Source organism: Cyprinus carpio, chromosome B11, assembly GCF_018340385.1.
Source record: "Cyprinus carpio isolate SPL01 chromosome B11, ASM1834038v1, whole genome shotgun sequence".
Lineage (NCBI taxonomy): Eukaryota > Metazoa > Chordata > Actinopteri > Cypriniformes > Cyprinidae > Cyprinus > Cyprinus carpio.
The window spans coordinates 5,740,293-5,758,681 of record NC_056607.1 but is presented as its reverse complement, the minus strand read 5'-3'; the positions used below and the strand labels follow the sequence as shown (position 1 = coordinate 5,758,681).

At 40.0% G+C, this 18,389-nt stretch overlaps 2 protein-coding genes and 1 long non-coding RNA gene across 3 annotated transcripts; all 3 read left to right on the top strand.

The window, feature by feature from the left end:
- The first annotated feature begins 1,486 nt into the window (after positions 1-1,486).
- Positions 1,487-3,433, top strand: LOC122138864. Its single transcript, XR_006155846.1, has 3 exons — positions 1,487-2,137; positions 2,839-2,901; positions 3,072-3,433. It is a non-coding gene; the product is annotated as an uncharacterized LOC122138864 (long non-coding RNA).
- Positions 3,434-4,777: 1,344 nt separating this feature from the next.
- On the top strand, positions 4,778-6,483 carry LOC122134296 (inter-alpha-trypsin inhibitor heavy chain H3-like). Its single transcript, XM_042733423.1, has 4 exons — positions 4,778-5,882; positions 5,966-6,082; positions 6,160-6,334; positions 6,431-6,483. The coding sequence occupies exons 1-4, from the start codon at positions 5,718-5,720 to the stop codon at positions 6,481-6,483; spliced, it is 510 nt and encodes a 169-aa protein (XP_042589357.1). The 5' UTR covers positions 4,778-5,717.
- On the top strand, positions 6,437-9,854 carry LOC109101846 (inter-alpha-trypsin inhibitor heavy chain H3-like). Its single transcript, XM_042733662.1, has 7 exons — positions 6,437-6,625; positions 6,981-7,162; positions 7,257-7,442; positions 7,529-7,668; positions 7,745-7,902; positions 9,613-9,639; positions 9,758-9,854. The coding sequence occupies exons 1-5, from the start codon at positions 6,547-6,549 to the stop codon at positions 7,860-7,862; spliced, it is 705 nt and encodes a 234-aa protein (XP_042589596.1). The 5' UTR covers positions 6,437-6,546; the 3' UTR covers positions 7,863-7,902; positions 9,613-9,639; positions 9,758-9,854.
- Positions 9,855-18,389: the final 8,535 nt, after the last annotated feature.

Sequence of the window (18,389 nt, the reverse complement as noted above, 5' to 3'; positions counted from 1 at the left end):
CCGAATGTTATCAGGTATCAGGGAGGCTATTCCAGAGTTTGGGAGCCAAATGCGAAAAAACTCTACCTCCTTTTTGGGAGTTTGCTATCCTAGATACTAGCAAAAGTCCAGAGTTTTGCGACCTTAGGTAGCGTGATGGATTGTAGCGTGGTAGAAGACTAGTTAGGGACACAGGAGCTAACCCAATAAGGGCCTTATAGGTAAGTAATAATATTTTGTAACTGATACAGAACTTAATAGGTAGCCAGTGCAGAGACTGTAAAATTAGGGTTAATATGATCATATTTTCTTTACCTGGTAAGGACTCTGGCAGCTGCATTTTGGACTTCCTGTAGCTTGTTTAATGAGGATGCAGGACAACCACCTAGCAGTGCATTACAGTCCAGTCTAGAGGTCATGAATGCATGAACTAGCTTACTTACTACCTACAGTAATTTGATAATATTCATGTCAGGTCATTTGTCTGATCAGGGCATATGTTAAAGTTCATCTTGGTGCTCCAACTGTCCAGGTTTTATGATTATGACACCAATCTTTTAGGGGATTTTAGCACTGGTGTCTGTGATTAGATTTTAGCAGTTGAAGCTTTTTCACGGATGGCTGGCTTTGTGAAGTTCTCTGTGGTCAGTTTTTTGTGGAAACCGTCCTTTAAAGTGGATATTGGGATTAGCTGTTACTTTGCTACAGTAGTTCTGTGGACACAATCCTTCTCGGTGTTCAATTATCCCTATCATTAACTTTCAGTCTTTAACCACATTTCCTCTTCTCTTATAAAGTCTTGCCATGCTTTGCGTACAGCGTCATAATCGTAAAAACTGTTGTTCCTAAAATACCAGTTAAAATAACAGTGGGGCTGTTAAGTTTACAGATGCTCCTGAAGCCTGCACAAATAATACATTAACCCTCATAATTTTGTCCAACACCTGTATCTTTTATATTTATCCTGATTTGAAAATTAATCAAGTTTGTAGATTCATTCATTAATAATTTATTTACTGCTGACTTTTAAGTTCCAGTCGAGAGGTGTGGTTACATTTACTGTTGTACTGTGAATTTTCCAGTCATTTAAATAGGAATCCATACGATCAGGAACTTTGCATGAGGGCGAAATATTTCCCTACACAGATTTCACAAGGGGTTCAAGGTGGTCACGCATATTCTCTGCACTGACCAACAGAAAGCTGCTTGGGTTGAAAGTGACTTATGTGTGAGACAAAAATGGACCTTTTTCATCCACAAACGTTCACTAATGTGATTGCACGTTATATGTAAACCCTTGTCCTCTCTGTAGCAACTGCCAAACATTTTCTCCATTCGATTTTATATAGGATGGAGTTACACACATTTGCCTTCCCCTTGTCCCCCACAAGAGTATTTTGTTACAGAAATACACACAATATTTCTGTAACTGCCCACGTCAAGGGAAAGATAATCACACAACAACATTCTCTGGCTGGACTCCCTGAACAGATTACGAGTTACATACAATAAAGGCAATGTAGCACCAATAATAAGAATTTCATTTTTCATATCTCATTTGATTTTCAAACAATGAGAGGAGAGAAATTGACATTTGTTTTCTAAACAAATCTCACGAGGTTCTATGAGAATACAGATTCATTACATCCAAGATGGGACTTCAGATAAATGGCAAACTCATCCTTCTAGGTGCAGCTCTCCCCAGAGGATATAGACGTGCATTTATACAGTCAAGCAGTACTGGAAAGACCTTGTTCGCAGCTGCTTTGGTTACCACCACCATATTGCCCTTTCCACCCAATTTCACTGTCACCCGATATCCTATTCTAACAAACCATTTTGTCAAATGAAAGAGTCTATAGGTATTTGATTTCTCCTTGGAGAGCAGCTCACTGTGTGTGAATCAAAAGCAAGGTCTTAGACTTGATAGCTTCAAACAAGAGGAGTTGATCACAGATATTCAGAGCTTTTGGGTCAGCCCAAGTCCTGGCGTGTTATTGTTTTTGTTCCTGCGAATAGTTAGTGTACAAACAAGACCATAAAACCTAAGGGACAGATGTGGTTACACTATAAAAGCAAAGACAATATCACAGCCAAGTTACTGTGGGTGAAAGTAAGTGGAATTTAGCTGCTCAGGATTAAGCTTTCGGTGCTCAGGGTAAGTTTTTATGCCGTCCATTTATGTTTTGGGTAGAAAAAGTTATATATTATGTTATCATATATTAAAAAATAAAATAATAATAATATTTTTGAAGTCTTTTATGCGTAAGAGGTTTCTTACGATTCCCAAGGCTGTATTTATCTGATCAAAGATAACGTAAAAAAGACAATAAATTGTAAAAATATTATTTCAATTGAAAATATCTGCTTTCTATTTGAATATATTTTTAAAAATGTAATTTATTCCCGTGATGCAAAGCTGAATTTTCAGCATCATTACTCCAGTCTTCTTCAGTGTCACATGATCTTTCAGAAATCATTCTAATATGTTGATTTGCTGCTCAAGAAAAATGTTTTTTCAGCTGTTGAAAAAACTCGCACTGCTTCATATTTTTGTGCAAACCTTACTTTCTCTGTGTTGTATTTGTTTTTTGTTTTTTTACATTATTTTTCAGGATTCTTTGATGAACACATTTATTTGAATATATATATATATATATATATATATATATATAATATATATATATATATATATATATATATATATGTACTATAACAATCGACGGTTGTTGGAAACTCACTGTGACATTCATCCAATATTTGACCAATGACCACGTATTATGTAAAATGTGATGTTTTTTTCTTTACCACAGCTGTTTATATTTGTTTCTTGACCTCTAAACTTCCTCTGTGTTTTAGACCCCTCAAACATGAAGAAATGCCTTGAATACACCTTGCTCCTCATCATCTCTTCACTTCAAGGTAAAGCACTGCATAACCTGAGTAACTTGCAGCGGTGCCATCTAAAAATAATGCAGATGTACCAAGAAGTTGCTTTCTGTGCATACATTATTGAAATGCGTTGGTGAGCACAAGCGGCTTGTGTTTTATGTTTATCTTGCACATATGAGGTCTTGCTTTATCATTCACAGACTCACTGCAGCAGAGAATCATTGGAGGACAGGAGGTTGAGCCCTACTCCATAAAGTACCAGGCCTCTATCCAGTACAACAACTTCCATTACTGCGGAGGAACGCTCATACACCGGCAGTGGGTGGTTACTGCCGCCCACTGCTGGAGACCATGAGTATTTCAGTCAGAATTCACCTTTATTGACAAGGAACTGAACACAGTAAGCATGTTACAGTATTTGAGGTAGGCCATATCTTCACTCTGACTGTACTGATGTGATAATGTTGAATAATGTATAATTTTACTCCTAGAGATTTATTCAGATCAACACCAAAACTGGTATGCCTAATCTAAAGGCCTTTGTGATGTTAAATTGCGAAGATCTTAAGTTTTGGTTAAAGGGCGTGTCCATGGCGGTCTGACAAATTTCGATGATTCGCCATGAAAAAGGAAGTTGCTATAACTCAGACATACAATGTCCAATCTGCCCCAAACTTCACATGTTCGATAAGACTCCTGACCTGAAAAGATTGACATGCCCATATTCAGTTATAGTCATAGCACCACCTATTGGCAACAGGAAGTGACATATTTTACACTGCGATGAACTACTCCTAGAAATTTTAAGACATCAACATTTTTTTTTTGGTCAGTCTAGTCTAAAGGCCTTTGCGATAGTGAATTGTGAAGATCTTGAGTTTTCGTTAAAGGGTGTGTCCGTGGCGGCCTGACAAATTACGATGATTCGCCAAGAAAAAGGAAGTTGCTATAACTCAGACATTCAATGTCCAATCTGCCCCAAACTTCACATGTTGGATAAGACTCTGGACCTGAACAGATCTACATGCCCATATTCAGTCATAGTCATAGCGCCACCTGCTGGCAACAGGAAGTGTCATGTTTTACGCTATAACAAACTACTCCTAGAAATTTAATAACATCAACATTTTATTTCGGTCAATCTAATCGAAAGGCCTTTGAGATGGTAAATTGTGAAGATCTTGAGTTTTCGTTAAAGGGCGTGTCCATGGCGCCGTTAAAGGTTTGATGTCTCGCCATGGGAATAAAAGTTGTTGTAACTCAGTCATAAAATCTCTGATCTTCCTTAAACTTCATATGTTTGATAAGAGTCCTGGCCTGAACACAGCCAAAGGCCAATATTCCATTGGTTGTGGCAAAATGGCTCAACAGCGCCACCTATACACTTTCAACGGAGTGCGTCTCAAGCTACGTTTCAAGTACATGTAACACACCAATATCTACAAAAAAGTCTCTTGGTATGAAATCCCAATCCCAACAGGAAGTGAGTTATTTTGAATTTTCTCTGCAAAATGTGTGTCATTTTTGCCATTTTCAAGGGTTGTACTTTAACGAACTCCTCCTAGAGATTTATTCAGATCAACACCAAAGTTGGTCTGAGGCCTTAGTTAGTCCTTAGCGATGTTAAATTGCGAAGATCTTGAGTTTTTGTTAAAGGGCGTGTCCATGGCGACCTGACAAATTTCGATGTTTCGCCATGAAAAAGGAAGTTGCTATAACTCAGACATACAATGTCCAATCTGCCCCAAACTTAACATGTTTGATAAGACTTCTACCCTGAACAGATCTACATGCCCATATTCAGTTATAGTCATAGCGCCACCTGCTGGCAACAGGAAGTGTCATGTTATACGCTGTAACGAACTACTCCAAGAAATTTAATGACATCAACATTTTATTTTGGTCAGTCTAATCTAAAGGCCTTTGCAATGTTAAAATGTGGGGATTTTGAGTTTTTGTTAAAGGGCGTGTCCATAGCGTGGTGACAAAATTTGATGTCTCGCCATAGGAAGAGAAGTTGTTGTTGTAGGCATAAAATGTTCGATCTTCCCCAAATTTCACATGTTCGATAAGAGTCCTGGCCTGAACACATCTGAAGGCCAATATTCCATTATAATGATAGCGCCACCTGCTGGCAACAGAAAGACTGGCACATATAAATTACTTTGACATATTCCACTTATATTTACAACTTTAAATGCATATTTCTCGCCGTCCGCCTTTTTTAATAAAGCCTCTCGCTGGCGGTGAGTCCAGGTGCGAGGGCCCGTTCATCGCTGCTTGCAGCTTTAATTATTTCTTATAATTGCACCTTTGTCACAAGTCTGAGTATTACTTTATTTCTTGTAAATGCGACTTAATTTCTTGTAATTGCACATTTATATCTCAAACCTGAAACTTAAATTCTTGCAAAAAAGTATAGTTAAATCTCAGTTACCCAACAATTAACACTGGTTAATTGATTAACTAAAGGCTTGTATATACCTTAATAAAACAAAACAAAAAGCCAACCCAAACTAAATAAAATAAATACATGATTTAAATAAAAAGGCAGTGGCAACTTTTGTGACTTTCTTTTAATTGTAACGATTTCTTGTAATTGCAAACATTTCTTAAAGATGCATGTTTATATCTTGTAATAGCGACTTCACAATGGACTATACTGTGACTGACAGTCATGGATTACTTCTAAAATTTTGACTTCATATCTAACCAATTTTTTTTATTATTATTTCTCATAATTGCAACTTTAGGTCACAATTGTGAGTATTTCTTATAGCTTTATAACTGTGACTTAATTTATCATAATTTCGAATTTTTAACTACTAGAAGAAACACTTCCCGCTATGCTTGTAACATTGATCCTTTATGATCCTCCTAAGGCACATGTGTACTTCTCTCCTACACTGGATCAGCAAAAGACATGCTCAGACTGTGAAGAAACATTAATTGACGGAGATTTATTCATCAGATGTGATGTGACCCACCCACAGGATATAGGTGAAATTCAGGTACAGTATCAACAAAGCCTCTTCTCACAATGAATTTCTTACTAATCATGCCTTATTCAGATGTTCTTGTGTTTCTGTTTCAGATAATAAATGGCTACTTTGTACACTTTTTTGCCCCAGATGATTTGCCACAAATGCCTAAAAATGTGGTATTTGTGATAGACCGAAGTGGCTCCATGGAGGGAGAGAAGATGAAACAGGCGAGTCAGATGAACACTTTCCTATACTATCCTCCTAGTTTGTACATTTCAATCATCTGCTGATTATCTGTTGGCAGACTCGAGAAGCTCTGATGACTATATTAAGTGAACTGCATGAAGATGATTACTTTGGGCTGGTCACGTTTGATGACATTATAGAGTTGTGGAGACCATTTCTTAGCAAAGCTACACCAGAGAATGTGACAGAAGCGAAAGGATTTGTCAAGACTATTAAAGCGCGAGACACAGTAAGTATGAAGGGAAATAAAAGGACCCTAAACCCTGCACAAGGTCAAACTCATAGCCTAGCTGTAAGTACTCTGACATATTGATGACATGTTTCTCAAGTAACCGAGTACATGAAGTCTTTATTCTGCAGTAAATTACTGATTCTGTATTAAACAATCTCTCATATTTTTCCATTAGTGACTGATATAAACAAGGGCCTTTTGTCTGCGGTGGACATGCTTACCTCAGAAAAAAGTCACTCTTTCCCAGACATGTCCATGATCATTCTACTCACTGATGGGCGACCCAGTTCTGGTGTGTATTGGCTTTGCAGAAAACAAAACTGTTTACATTGTTTGTTTTTTTTTTTTTTTTTTTTTATCATTTAATGTTGTCTTCATTGAGCATTATGCTTTAGAATTCACCTTTGCAAAAGAAATTTATATGATACTTGTGTGATGCAAATTTCTTTACAATATCATGTTTAGTAACTTTTTTAAACTGTTTAAGACAATTTATAATTGCCTTTTTTATTTTAAGAAAGGTATCCCTTATAAGGGAATCATTATACTACAGGTCCATGGCAATAAAAACTTCTGCTTTATAAAATCCATTCCAAACCTTCATTTATACCGATTTAACAATCTGCAATGAATAATGTGTGTTTAAGGCCAGCTAGATCTATCCAAAATCCAAGAAAATGTCCAGAATGCTATTAATGGAAGCATGAGTCTCTTTTGTTTGGGCTTTGGATATGATGTGGACTACAGCCTTCTTGACACACTGGCCAAGCAGAACGATGGACTCGCTCGAAGAGTCTATGAGGCCTCCGATGCTGCCCTTCAACTACAGGTATTCTCAGACAATAAAATATACTGTTATATATTTAAATAAATCTAACCTGATCCAGATTGCATCCAGGGCCTGAATGATTTTCTATCTACAGGGTTTTTATGATGAGGTGGCTACCCCACTTCTCTTAGAGGTGAATCTCAATTATCCTGGCAACGCTGTGACTGACTTGACACAAAGTCACTTTAGACAGTTTTTCAAAGGCTCTGAGATTGTTGTAGCTGGACGTCTACAAGAACTTGAGACCAACACCTTTCAGACTGAAGTATCAGCAAATGGGGTAAGCAAAGCATACTATACTGTAAGTTATTAAATAAAAATCAGTTTGATTGTATTGTTTCATTAGTGGCATACACCTGATTTCAGTTGGGAGACCAATTTCTGGTTGAGGGTCTAGTGATTGCTGAAGAGTGGGACAGTGTGTTTCCTGATCAGGAGTACATCTTTGGGGATTTCACAGAGCGACTGTGGGCATACCTGACCATCCAGCAGCTCTTGGATGAAAGGTCAAACATGCACTCCAATATTTTGAATATTACCAGAGAATGACAAAAATAATAGTTTCCAATAACGTGTTAACAGAGAGAAATGCTCCGCAGAAGACAAGGAGGACATCACAGCTCAAGCTCTAGACCTTTCTCTAAAATATAACTTTGTCACGCCGCTTACCTCAATGGTGGTCACCAAACCAGAGACCTAAGATACAGATGAAAAACTCATTGCCGACAAGTTGACTGAAGGTACTTGTAGTTTTCACATTTTAAAGAGATGAAAATTCTGTTTACTTTTCATTTACTTAACCTCATTTTGTCCCAAACCTGTATGACTTTCTTTCTTCTGCTTTTTTATGTAAAGATATTAGCCTGATAAGACTGACAAACCCAGACTGGAAAAATAAATATACTAAAATGTATTCGAAATACATTTATTTAATGCTAAATCTATTACAAATACATTTACATATTTATGTAGGCTACTTAAAAAATACTTTTGGTATACTAAACTGGCATACTTAAATTCGTCTAAATTTGGAACAACTAATTTTCTGTTTAATCCAGTTTAATTGTGTGGAAGTAGTGCTGAAGTCCAACTAAAGATATACTGAAGTATATTGTGTAAAGTGGAACTATTGCAAGTACTTCAGGTACATTTTAAATGTCTTGCATTTAAAGACCGATATTATTCAAAGATCAACAACTAGAACTTTTTAAAAGTCCCTTTTCCAGTAGTCCACTGACGGTGCTTCATGTCCTAGGCAAGCCTTTTTTTCTAACTCGGTAAATGGAGGTATTCTAAACTTTAGACAAGTAGTGTATATGCAGCTCACAGGTAGGTAAATAAAAATTTGATGACACAGTAATTTCCCCTTGACAAATCTCACCAACTTCAACAAATCCAGAAACTAGTTCTTTCTAGAACCTATTCATTGTACCAGCCTAGAACCTAGTAAACCTACATTTGTTTCCTTGTAGGGCTGATAAAAACCTGTACACCTCCAACTCCCAGAAGTTGAACTGCGCATCCATTGTATTTTGTAGAAGCCAATGACAATATAATTCAATGTAAAAAGCAATATTCAAATTATGAGTTCTTTGGGCTTGAATTTTATAATTATTATGCTGATGGCCCAAAAATGTGACCGACTGAAGAGGGGCTAATGTGACACATTAAAGGGATACTCCACCCCAAAATGAAAATTTTGTCATTAATCACTTACCCCCATGTCGTTCCAAACCCGTAAAAGCTTTGTTTCTTCTTCAGAACACAATTTAAGATATTTTGGATGAAAACCGGGAGACTTGTAACTGTCCCATAGGCTTCCAAATAAATAACACTGTCAAGGTCCAGGAAAGTATGGAAAGCATCGTCAGAATACTCCATCTGCCATCAGTGATTCAACCATAATGTTAAGAAGTGACGAGAATACTTTTTGTACATGAAGAAAACAAAAAACGACTTTATTCAACAATTTGTCTCCCCTGTATCACTCCACATCAGGGTAGCGCCATCTTGGAGAATATGAGCTGAATGCAGGCAGCGTACGCTCTTCTGTGTCAGCCGAGCCACACGGATGCGCTGTTTTCTTTCGAATCAAGCATAAAAATACACGTAGAAAACGTATCCTTGTGGCGTATCCTTGTGGCGCAATAAATACTATACAAAAAGTATTCTTGTCGCTTCATAACATTACGGTTGAATCACTGATGGCGGATGGACTATTCTGACGATGCTTTTCATACTTTCTTGGACCTTGACACTGTTATTTATTTGGCAGTCTATGTATGGGACAGTCACAAGTCTCCTGATTTTCATCCAGAATATCTTAAATTGTGTTCTGAAGACGAACAAAGTTTTTATGGGTTTGGAACGACATGGGGGTAAGTGATTAATGACAAAATTTCATTTTGGGGTGGAGTGTCCCTTTAAAACTGTTTTCTTTTGATTCACAGATCAGCGAGAGGACACAACAGAACCTGGTAAGAGGAATTTGACTGGTACATCATCACTGTGAACATTAAGAAGTGTCTTAACTTACTTGTGTTACAAAATCTCTGGAATGAACACTCTATATTGCTATCTCACAACTATCTGAAGATATAAGTGCCCTCCATGGTCCAGCTCAAATGGCTGGCAGTGCTCTCCAAGGCCAAGCACTAAAAATCCAAAATTTACTCTCCTCCAATTTTGGTGAGAAGAGATGTCATTTTTGTTTTGAAAAAATTTTAAAATAACTTTTACAGTAAAGAAAAATATCTTAGTTACTCATGGCATTCTCTTGTTGTATTAGAAAAGAAATTCATCATTGAGCTGGCAGAATGATGCATTTGATCACCTTACTTTCTTCATTAGATTACGATTTTGAGCACAATCCTCCATCTTCTGCTTTCTCTTTCAGCATGGAATCTATTCAGGCATTGATCAAAGGCAAGATCGCAGTTTAATGGTGACCCTGAGGGACTCAGTCAAGTTTCTTATTATCCTGCACAAAATATATGGACTAAACAAGAAGACTTTAGCAAGGACGTAGTCATGCTTAGTTTGGCATTTGGGTTTAGACTACAATCGGGTTTTTCACACCTTGGACAGTCACAATCCTCCATCTTTTCAGCAGGATCAATGTCGCACGGTGACCCTGAGGGACTCAGTGCTTGGTAAAAAATATGAGATGTTCTTACATCGCAGAAAAAGCAATGTACAGAGACTGTTCTTAGGGAAGTTTGAACTATTGTGCTGATCAGGAGATTGTGCTCGCCTCAGGGTGTCAGTAAAAACACAGCACAGGATTCAGAACATTCTGACTTTACTGTTGTAAATGTGTGGTCTGAAATAAACAAATAAATAACATATTACAATAATATAATAACAACATACATACATGATAATTTACATCTAATGCAATTCTTAGTTAACTACAATACTTAAATTGCCCTTTAGATGGCGCAATCAGCATGTATAACAGTGATTTGCAAATTCTCCGTGTCTGTTATAAAGTGCTGAGTAATCATCGTATCTGAACGGGATTACGGAGAATATGATGAAATCAATATCTAAACACTTATTAACTGAGTTATGTTACACCAAATCGATGATACATAAGGAATAAAGTGAATAAATAACTTTATATGCATAATCTATTATATTTATGGTAACTACGTCAGCGTGAATTCAGAGAACTCTGAGGAGACAAACAACTCGCTAATTTCCATAAAATAAAACTGTAACAGGGCAGGATCTACTATATTAAATATCACAAAGAAGTATATAGACTTACATTTTTGCATAAACGCACACAAATTAGGCAAACTTCAATGATTATATCAGGAACTCAGGAACACGCATTCATTCTCTTACTCCGCTCGCTGACATGAGAGGTCGGGAAGTTTCTAGCTCGCCACCTATCGTCCTTTACCAACGTCATTCATAAAGTCTCCACTTATAAAAAAAAAAACCATAACAATGCCGCCCCCAAATATGCGGGACACATTTGTTTCTCAATCTAAGTTAAGAGCCTGTGAGTTTGATGTTGGTGTCCTTCTCATCAGCAATCTCTGGTAGGGTAATGAGACGGGTAACAGGCCGTGTATATAGTCGACCCTTAACTTGGACCTCTACAGACCTTACTTGTCCATCTGCTCCAGGGAATGTCCTGACCACTCTCCCGATTAACCAGAGGGCCCGTGGTAGTTGAGGGTCAACCAACATTACGACAGCTCCAACTGCAAGGTTTTTAGTTTCTGTATGCCATTTGTGTCGCAGTTGGAGGTTAGGCAAGTAGTGTCTCACAAAGCTTGACCAGAAATGATCAGTGAGGACTTGGCTCTGTCTCCATCGGCGTCGTCCTATGAGTTCGTTAGCAGGGTATGTCACTTGAGGTAGAGAGCTGTCTGGCCGCCCCATGAGCAGGAGATTTGGGGTAACCGGGTCCAAATCAGCTATGTTGGAAGAGACATATCCAAGGGGCTTACTATTGAGAATTCCCTCTATCTCAATAAGCACTGTTTGAAGCACTTCTTCTGTCACTGTTTGTGCACCTACTACTGTACGAAGGGCATTTTTAAGGGATCGGATCTCTCTTTCCCAGATGCCACCAAAGTGAGGAGCATTAGGAGGGTTGAAGAGGAATGTGATTTTCTGTTTGGCGAGACGTTGTTGAAGCTCTTGACTACAATTTTTTAGGGCCTCTCTTAGCTCTCCCTCTCACCACCCTGGAAGTTAGTGCCCTGGTCAGACAGCAGTTCAGAGGGAGTGCCTCGGCGTGCTATAAATCTTCTCAGAGCCATAAGGAAGGAATCTGTGTCTATAGATGTGAGAAGCTCAATGTGTACACATCGAGTCGTGAGACACTTGAAGATTATACCCCATCTTTTTTCACAGCGTCTGCCTATCTTGATTTGGAAGGGCCCAAAACAATCCATACCAGTGCTGTAAAAGGGAGGTTTTGTGGAGTCTCAGACGTGTTGGAGGTAAATCAGCCATTTTAGGGACCTGAGGTTTTGCCTTCCACTTACGACATTCTATGCAGTTGTGTTGGGATTTTCGGATTGCCTCACGACCTCTTAGTATCCACACATTTCTCCTCATTTCAGCAAATACCCGTTCCGGTCCGGGGTGACACAACTTACTGTCATAGTCCTGTATGAGTAGTTTGGTTGCCGGATGGTGAGGATCCAGAACTATTGGGTGAATTGTCTGGAGTTCTAGACCTTCAGCCCGACGTAGACGTCCTCCGACCCGTATAAGTTGACTGGATTCGTCAAACTCTGGGGCTAAAGTGAGTAAGCGGCTTGTAGTGGATACAGGCTTACCAGCTTTCAGTCGTTCATATTCATCTGGGTAGCTGGTTTGTTGAATATTTTGGAAGATGAGACGTTCTGCGGTCACATAGTCTTTAGCTGTAGGTGAGCTGGATTGGTTTAAGTCACTTTGGCTGTGCTGGACTGTGGCTTCAACTAGGTCTTTCCAGGAACTGTACTCACTGGGTTCTAAGGGATTTGACATTCTTGAGACACCACAGAATACACTTTTCCTCTTTTCCACTTCATCCTCAGGGGTTTTAAAGGTTGGCATAGTTGGCCACTTGGATTCGGCTTGTAGTAAGAATGGTGGGCCTTGACTCCATCTGTTTGGTGTTGCAAGCTCTATTAGGTGGCGCCCCCTTGTGAGATCATCTGCAGGGTTTCTAGGAGAGTCTACATATCGCCATTCATGTTGGTCAGTTAGGTCTTGAATTTCTGCTATCCTAGTCCCTACAAAGACTTTAAAGGTGCAGGATTCAGATTTTATCCATGAAAGAACTGTGGTCGAATCAGACCACAAGACCACTCGGTTGATATCAATTGTGAGTTCGTTTTCTAGCAACTTGGATAGTTGGGCACCAGTAAGAGCTGCACATAGCTCGAGTCTCTGAACAGTTTGTTTGCGTTTGGGGGCAACTTTGGATCTGGCGATCAGGAATGCAAGCTGAATTTTACCCTCTTCATCTTCAGTTCTGAGGTATGAAACAGAGCCATACGCTTGTTCTGAAGCATCACAGAAGATATGAATTTGTCTTGTAACATTGGGTTTGTCCATATCTGCTGAAACATAGCACCGTGGAAGTGTAATTTCAGAAAGGATGGGGAGCTCATTCTCCCACTCATTCCAGGCTTTCAATAGGTCTGTTGGCAACATGGGGTCGTCCCAATCTCTTTGTTTGTTCCACAACTGTTGGATCAGAATTTTAGCACGGGAGGTGAAAGGGAGAATGAATCCAAGAGGGTCGTATTGGCTTGCTGTCACCTTATAAATGTGTCGTAGAGTGGGTGTGTTTTTTGGTACTGGGCGGTGTTTGTAACCGAGGATGTCTGCGTCATAATTCCATCTCAAGCCAAGAGTGGATTCATGTGGTTCGACCTTGTCATGTGATAGCCAAAGCTCAATGCTGTCTGAACGAGCCTCTCTAGGAAGGTGATCAATTACATTTGGTATGTTGCAGGCCCACTGACGAATCTCAAACCCACCACTGCTAAGAAGGCCACGTAAACCATCCACCAACTGTTTGGCATCATCAGGGAACCTTACACTCTTGAGGCAGTTGTCTATGTAAAAGTTCCGTTCAACTATTGATCTGAGGGTGTCATCTTTTTGCGTGTTCTCCAAAGCATGGCGCTGTACAGCATAAATGGCACAGCAGGGGCTGCAGGTTTTGCCAAAGGGTAACACTTGCCACTCATAAATGCTGGGAGGGTTACTGGGTTCAAGATCAAGCCAGACAAAATCGGAGGAGATGTTTGTCATCAGGCAGTAGGCGGACCCTGATGAAACATACCCTTTATATCTCCACTTACTGCAACAGTATGCTCCCTTAAACGCAACAGTACTCCCAAAAGGGAAGGGCTGAGAGTAGGTCCGGCAAGGAGGTAGTGGTTCAGGTTTTGACCCTTGTGTTCAAAGGAGCAGTTGAACACCACACGGTTTTTTCCATTATGTTGAACCATGTGGTGGGGAATAAACCACGATTCTCCTCCAGTGGTCACAGAGTCCATGGTGAGCTTAACTACATAGCCAGAATTCTCCAGTTTCTTGATCTCTTCATTGTACGTAGCTGCCTTCACAGGATCCCTTTGCCAGTCGTCGCTCTGTGCTTCTCAGGTTGGGCATGACGGAGTCCTTCGTGGCATGAAGGTGAGGCATATTAGCTTTCCTTAGCAACGGTGTTTGCATAGCGGTTTACTCCATCTACCATGACTCTGGTGGTTCTGGCTTGTAACAAGTCCATTGCCATCTGATCTTGTTTTGATCGTACAGCCAATCTCTCGTTCTTATGTGGGATGACATCACCTTGCCAAAGTCTCTCCACATTCCGGAAAAGTTCTTCCATTTGAGGGTTGACAGAGATATGTAAACATTGCTGAGGTGGGGAGCTGTTGCTCTAGAAAGCGTGTTGGGCCTTGTAATGTCCAACCTAGTCTGGTTCTGATTGCTGCTGGACCTCCAGGGGGCCCGAGAAGTACAGGCTCAATGGGTGTAATCAGGTGGGGATGATCTGCTCCTATTAGAAGAAGGGGACATGCTCTGTGGATGGGCTGCAATGGAATCCTTTTCAGGTGTTGATATTTCTGCTGGAGCATTGAGATGGGGTAGGAGTGCTCAGCCAGACTTAAGTGCTCAGAGGTAAGGCATTCTGGATTTGGTAGCTCCGTTGAGGCTGTGATATTGAGCGCACCCTAAAGGAAACTGAGGCTCCAATGAGTTTTTTCTTGACATCTTGTCGAATTGTTCTTAATGCTAGGTCCTCTGTCTGTCCCTTAAGTCCTAGTTTCTGAACTGCTGCTGGAAGTAACATGGTTCTTTCGGATCCATCATCGAGCACTGCGTAGGTGTTTAGGGTTTTATTCTTGTGTTGTAGCACAACAGGAATCACTTTCAGAAGAACATGCTTGGAACCTTCAGGCCTGTCTAGGTACAGGGTTTTATTTGTGGAGCTCACCAAGCAGGTGCCCTCTGTCTGTGATCGGTCGTTTCACCTCATGTAGGATTTGAAGGTGTTTCCCATTACATAAGCGACAGGGCTTTTTCAGGGTGCAATTTTTCGCTAAGTGTGACTGCCCACATTTCCAGCAACGGTTGTTGTCTTTTGATCCATTTAATCATCTCTTCTTTACTGAATTTCTGGAAGGTGGTGCACTGGCTTAGGAAGTGTTCTGTACTGTCACAATATGGGCACAACACCCTACTCTGTTCAAGCCTCTGGCCTGGGTTGGACTGCTTCGAGGGTGACAGTACCTGTGTAGCTGTGTTAGGGGTTTGATCAGCTCCATGAAGAACAGTGGCAAGTCTAGGGTTTACTACTGAGCTTGATTTTGTTTGCACTATTCTACATCTCTGATCCTTTCTTTGATATAGGTCATCACAATCTTGGCACCAGGATTCAAACTTGAGCCACTCTGCTAAATCCAGTAGAGTGTAGACTGCACCAGACTGATAGGGCATGTGTCGTCTGAAGGAGGCACGTAAATCTGAGGGAAGTTTAGTGAGCAGGCGGGGCTACATGTGAACCACATTGTAATTCCACATTACCTTCAGGACCTAATGTCTTCAGGAGACCCACAAGAGCTTGGATTTGAAGGGCAAACCTATCAAAACTGGCCAAATCTCCAGGCTGAACATCAGGGGCATCCATGACCGCTGCTATTTTAGTTAAGGCTAACTGGTGAGGTCTTCCAAATCTGTCAGTAAGTGCAGTCATAGTGTCTGTGTATGGCCAAGGGGAATTGAGGAATGAGTCTGCAATTAGACGGGCCTATTCAAATTTCAGATGATCTAAAAGGACCTGATACTTGAATAGCTCAGTTGCATCATCAGGAAGCAGATTGTCAAGGGCCAACTTTAGACGAGCGAACTTGCTGGGGTCATGATGGGTGAAATATGGAATCGTTGGTTGTGGGCCCCTGTAGGAAGTCTATGGACATACAGTGCTCTGAGGCAGCCCCGTGGGAGAAGAATATGGCAGATTATGGGCGGTAGCAGGCTGTGGTCTGGACTTGTAGGCATATGTGTCTGCACCTGGCTTAAATGAACTCTCCCTAAGTGGTGCTTGGGGTCTGCGTGGAGTAGGTTGTGGAATGTAGGGCACTGGACTTGGTGCTGTTACCTCAAGTTGTCTATAAATGGTTCTAGGGAATGGCACTGGAATTGCACTGGTTTGCTGCGGTTGAGGTGCTGGTAAGGCTGACTGCTGCTGCAGCCTCAAATTCTGCATATCTTTGTGGAGGGTCTGTAACTGCCGAATTTCCTCTTTAAGAACCATCTGAGCTTCACTTAGCTGCATATTCTCCCTTTTCAGGTCTTGAACCTCCAACCTGTGTCTAAACAATATGAATGAAGACTCATCCTCTTGTAGCAAATGCTCCTCCTCTGCATCACTTTCATAGTGCAGTGTGGTAGACCACTGTCCATCAGGTTGTCTGTCAACACAGGAATCCAGAGTACTCATGGCTCCAGCTACTGCTTTAGTGATGTAAGGTTGTGAACTTGAAAAGGGAAAGTCACTACGATCAGAGAGTGATATTCTAGGCTTGTCTCTCCTTGTACTTTGTTGTGGCTCCTCTACTTGTACATTTGAATGCTGCATGGGGCTGGTTATAACTGGATCAGTTGGTTTGCATATGACATTGTACCTCATAGTCCCTGAGATAGGCTGGAGGCTGGGTTCTGCGTCGTGGGCGCACACTATTAAAGGAAGGTTGCTCTGACATCCTGTACCTATGGTAAGCACACATCCGGCTCGAAGGACCACATTGTAGGGAAGTTTGAACTATTGTGCTGATCAGGAGATTGTGCTCGCCTCAGGGTGTCAATAAAAACACGGCACAGGATTCAGAACATTCTGACTTTACTGTTGTAAATGTGTGGTCTGAAATAAACAAATAAATAACATATTACAATAATATAATGACAACATACATACATGATAATTTACATCTAATACAATTCTTAGTTAACTACAATACTTAAATTGCCCTTTAGATGGCGCAATCAGCATGTATAACAGTGATTTGCAAATTCTCCGTGTCTGTTATAAAGTGCTGAGTAATCATCGTATCTGAACGGGATTACGGAGAATATGATGAAATCAATATCTAAACACTTATTAACTGAGTTATGTTACACCAAATCGATGATACATAAGGAATAAAGTGAATAAATAACTTTATATGCATAATCTATTATATTTATGGTAACTACGTCAGCGTGAATTCGGAGAACTCTGAGGAGACAAACAACTCGCTAATTTCCATAAAATAAAACTGTAACAGGGCAGGATAACTATATTAAATATCACAAAGAAGTATATAGACTTACATTTTTGCATAAACGCACACAAATTAGGCAAACTTCAATGATTAATATCAGGAACTCAGGAACACGCATTCATTCTCTTACTCCCGCTCTCTGACAGGAGAGGTCGGGAAGTTTCTAGCTCGCCACCTATCGTCCTTTACCAACGTCATTCATAAAGTGGTCCCTGATTGGTTAGATCTCCTTAACAGAGACTATGTTATGACTTTTAAAAATTATCATTTGAATCTTTGATCATCCCCACATTCAAGTTTTCTTGTCTTTCCAAACATTTCACGACTCTTTAGTTGTGTGACAAATGACGTACTATATACTGTGCACTATACAAACCTGTTCCTGGAGAGCGACTGTACCATCCGGCAGATTTCAGACACAACCGAATCAGTTCATTGAGGTTTTCAGGGTTACTTGATTATTACAGGCAGTTTGTTGAAGCAGGGTTGGAACTGAAGTTTGCTGGACAGTAACTTTCCAGGTCTAGGGCATGAATTACTAAGGTTTATTTTGACATCCAGCATCAGAGTTTGAAAGCCTCTTCCCTTTGGTAAGTAACGTTTGCAAGTAAAGCTGCTACAGTGCATTAAGAGTACAACACTCCACACTTTTATTTATTTATTTCCAGTTAATTAAGTGCATTATCCATGCAAAAAAATAAAAAATAAATATAAGTGACCTACATCTTTGATGGCCTGAGGGTAATCAAAAGAACAGCAATTTTTATCTTTGGGTGAACTATCTCTTTAACAAAAGCTTTCTTTAGACACTTTTTTTTTTTTTTTTTACTGCAGGTCAGTTCTACCATGGCGTGAACTTTGAGGTCAGTGACTTGTTTTCCAGGAGAAAGGACCCTGATAAACAAGATGCCAACATGTTTGTGAAAGGAAAC